A 3,603-nucleotide genomic window follows, 5' to 3' on the forward strand; every position below is an offset into this window, starting at 1 on the left:
TATTAAAAATTAAGTCTAAATATTTATCCCTTACAATCGTGTATAAAAACCTTAAGCTTTGATTTTGACTAAAAAAGAGGTAACTTGGTTATTTTAAACCTAAAATTCTCTCTGATGCGTATAAATGTATTTATGAACAAACATGAATTATTATGTTAAAAAGTTACATGGGAAAAGTAATGTTTTTCAAGAAATAAAAGGATGTCTTTTGGTGAGAAAGCTGGAAACCATCATGTGGCAGTAATGGTGAGCATCTCTCACCATCCAGAGTGCAGCTGTTGACATGTTAGGTCATTTGACTCTCACAACAATCCTGAGACATAAACAGGGACAAGAGTATTATTTCTGCTGTGACAACAAGGAAACTGAGGCAGAGAGGGAAGTAAATGGCTCAAAGGCCCAAGGCAAGTCCAAGAATATATACGAGATTGCACTTTGGGTACTTTCTGTAAAAACCTTACGTGCTTGGATTTTTCCAGGACAACAGGGAGATGAATTAATACATGATATGGTCATCATATAAGTTTTGTTCTAAGAGGAACAGAATTGTGTGCCTATTTCTGGTGGATGGAGAATACTGCACTTCAGCCTGATATTTTCAGTTTATTTCAATGCCATGATATAATATGTCACTTAGGCTAATAAACTTCTAAAGATAATTCTGACTAATGTAAACCAATTCTCACTTGAGGGAGCAAGCAATAACCAATAAATTCTAGTATTTTTTCAGAATTGATTTTTCTAGAAGACAGCATATATCAAAATGAATATATATTCCTCCCCAGATTGCATTGCATGTTGAGCTTAGAATTTCACCAGTGATGAGTTAAGGAGTCAGAATTATTTCTACATGACAGCAAAGTGACCAATTTGTTTAGTCAGTTAAGGAAGAAAGAAAAATCAATTTCAGGGGCAATGGAAATTAAAATAAAACATTTAAAAAATATTACATTAATCTTCAGTTTCCAGTGTAGGGCTTGGTATAGTGAGTGGCTTGTCTTCAAAAAACACCTATTGAGTAAAATGACCTAGTGAATTTTTTACTTTTCAGCGTGTCACAAAGAGCCAGTATCTAATTATTCAGTGATTCTACCACACGTGCTCTCCTTCTGCTGGTGTAAATCGTGGATATGTTGATCTGCTGTTCAGGTTCAGCTAGGCATTCCACTTCCCCTAAGAGGAAACATGAGAGTAAATCATCACAAGGCCATATTTGCTAAGCCAGAATAAAGTTTATTAAGGAATAGTCAAAATGGTTATTTCTCAAAGAGCAGTGAAATAGCCTAAAAGACAGGGAGAAGGTCTCCAACTTCACTCAAAGGAGGAGAGGATTAAGAAGTTGGGCACATTCATGAAAACATGGCCCAGGGACTTGGGATTGATTGAGCCTGATGTAGGTGGTAGCGGGTGTTGAAGACCAGGTGACGAGCACATCACTGAACCTGTGCAGAGACGCGGCAGCTTAGCAGGGCTCACAGGGATTCTGACAGCCAGGCTGAACGTAGGTTGTCAGGTTGATCCCACTCATTCCGGGAGTTGGGTGGCAAGAATTGAGCAGCCAGCAAGTTGGCACGTAGGTGTCGGGCTCACAACAGGGTGGGGGGCAGGTGTCACAGCAGATGGGCTGAAGGAGGCTGATGTCATGGGGGCAGGTGCTGGGCAGGCAGACTCCGCACCGGCAGCATTTGTCAGAGGAGCAGATGGTGGTGGCGGGGCCGGTGGGGACGCTGCAGCAGCAGGGGACACAGCAAGCCATGGTGTTAGGAGTTGGGTTTTTGTTGGGTTGAGAAGAGAAGTCTGTTGGTGTCTCGATGCTTCTCTCTTCTGCCCTGGCTCTTATATATCCACCTCGCCAGGGCGTCAGCCTATTACCAGGAGTTTTTTTCCCCATGTTTCAGTTTATAGCTATCTCCATTAAAACCATCTAATTACTTATGTGTTTATTACCAAAGACACACTCTTTACCTCATAAAAGGGGATTAGATTGTTTTGTTGTCAAATTAGGACTCTTCACGTTGGCTCTTTGTCACCTTAAGGACATTTCATTTCAGTCTTCAAAGGTGCCGAGTCATTATCTTCTAATCATTACCCGTCATTAGTGACGGCCTGGTATGCCAGGTATCTGCAAATCATCCCCACATTTTTTTGTCTACTTTTCAGATGAAGAGATAACTAGGCATTTTGATTGCTATTCTACTAGCAACCAAAAATTCTATGTGATAATTTAGGTCTTCTGGCTGAAAAAGTGCTAAAAATTTTAGATTTATTCTTTGTGGCTCCAAGAAGCTGAATTAGGATGAACGGATGGGATCTATAGAGGAGATTCTGATTGTGTGTAATGAAACACTTTCTTAGCTGTAAAAATCATTTGCTTTCTGTTCCCTCCATGTGTGCAATGAACGATAACTTGTTAGGGGCAGGCGAATGGGAGTCAGGACCTGCACAGTGATAGTGACAAATGTCCTTTAAAACTCCATCCAACAATGTTATGAATTAAGATTACTCATGACCTAAAGAACAGTTGTATGGGGCCATTTAGAGACCAAACAGTGCAGTATTTCCCAGAATGAGTTCCATGAACACCTATTCCAAGGAACATTAAAAGGTTCTCTGGTAAACACATTTGGGAAATAGAATTCTTCGTTGGTGGACCTTTCAGAACCTTTAATATGCTGAAGTGCTCTGTGACTTTCCAATAAAGAGATATAACATGTATTTTTCTCCAAACTTACTTGACTGTAGAGTCATTTTGTTTGTTAGTTTCCACAGGTTAGCTTTGTAGATTAGCGTTCTATGGAGCATACTAGGGGAGATTTCTGAGTTATGTTTAAACTACTAAACTCCTAATGATGGAATTATTTAAATAAATAAAGGCATAAAACTTACTCTGATGCTTTAGCATTGCTTTAGAGTAGGAAAATATTAAACTAGTAAACATTTGGAAATACTTTACTTTGACAGTCTTAAAGAATGTATGTATTTTCTTGACCCATCTTCATATAAAATGTCTCAGGCTCTAAAAAATAAGTAGAAAATTATACAACATCAAGGAGTCAGGAGCCAAAATCAACAAGCTGATGGATTCAAAAGATGCTTAACATTAAAACTGCTTTCATTTTAGCCACCTTCTCACTACTAGAATGATTTTGTGCTTTGGGATCCCTCTGCTAGAATTTTGCCTGTTGTCCACATTACTTCCATAGATCTCTGTTAGTTCAGTCAAACTCTCATTGGTTATATCCCTACTGCAAGTCAGACATTATGCAAAAAAGAAGTAAATAGGTGCCTGCCCTTGAGGAGGTTGTAGAGAAGAGACACGAAGTCAACTGGCAAAAGACAGCACAGGGTTTTACATTCAGGTTTTCTAGGTGAGATGTAGGAGTTTAGAAGTAGGTTTATCTGGAAGATTCAGAAAGTACTTCACGAAAAGGGAACAATTGCATGGGTAGCGAAACATGATTAGGAGCTTAGCAGGTAGAAAGGAACATGAAGGGAATTTCAGCAAGCAAAGCAAGGAAATAAAATTTCATGGGATGGAATCCCATGCATTCATGGGATGGCAAAAGTGTCGATTGGGAGAATCACAAAGCCCAGACTCCAGAC

The 3,603-nt window shown here is 39.4% G+C and overlaps 1 protein-coding gene across 1 annotated transcript; it reads right to left on the reverse strand.

Annotated features, from left to right (window-relative positions):
* Window positions 1-1,410: 1,410 nt before the first annotated feature.
* LOC122207100 (keratin-associated protein 3-1) lies at window positions 1,411-1,804 on the reverse strand. Its single transcript, XM_042916867.1, has one exon. It carries the CDS (start codon window positions 1,754-1,756, stop codon window positions 1,463-1,465), a length of 294 nt encoding a protein of 97 aa, XP_042772801.1. The 5' UTR covers window positions 1,757-1,804; the 3' UTR covers window positions 1,411-1,462.
* Window positions 1,805-3,603: the final 1,799 nt, after the last annotated feature.

The sequence above is a fragment of the Panthera leo genome, chromosome E1, assembly GCF_018350215.1.
Source record: "Panthera leo isolate Ple1 chromosome E1, P.leo_Ple1_pat1.1, whole genome shotgun sequence".
Lineage (NCBI taxonomy): Eukaryota > Metazoa > Chordata > Mammalia > Carnivora > Felidae > Panthera > Panthera leo.

Excerpts from the sequence above, each read along its gene's own strand:
- LOC122207100 (XM_042916867.1), bottom strand. The coding sequence starts at position 1,756 with ATGGCTTGCTGTGTCCCCTGCTGCTGCAGCGTCCCCACCGGCCCCGCC.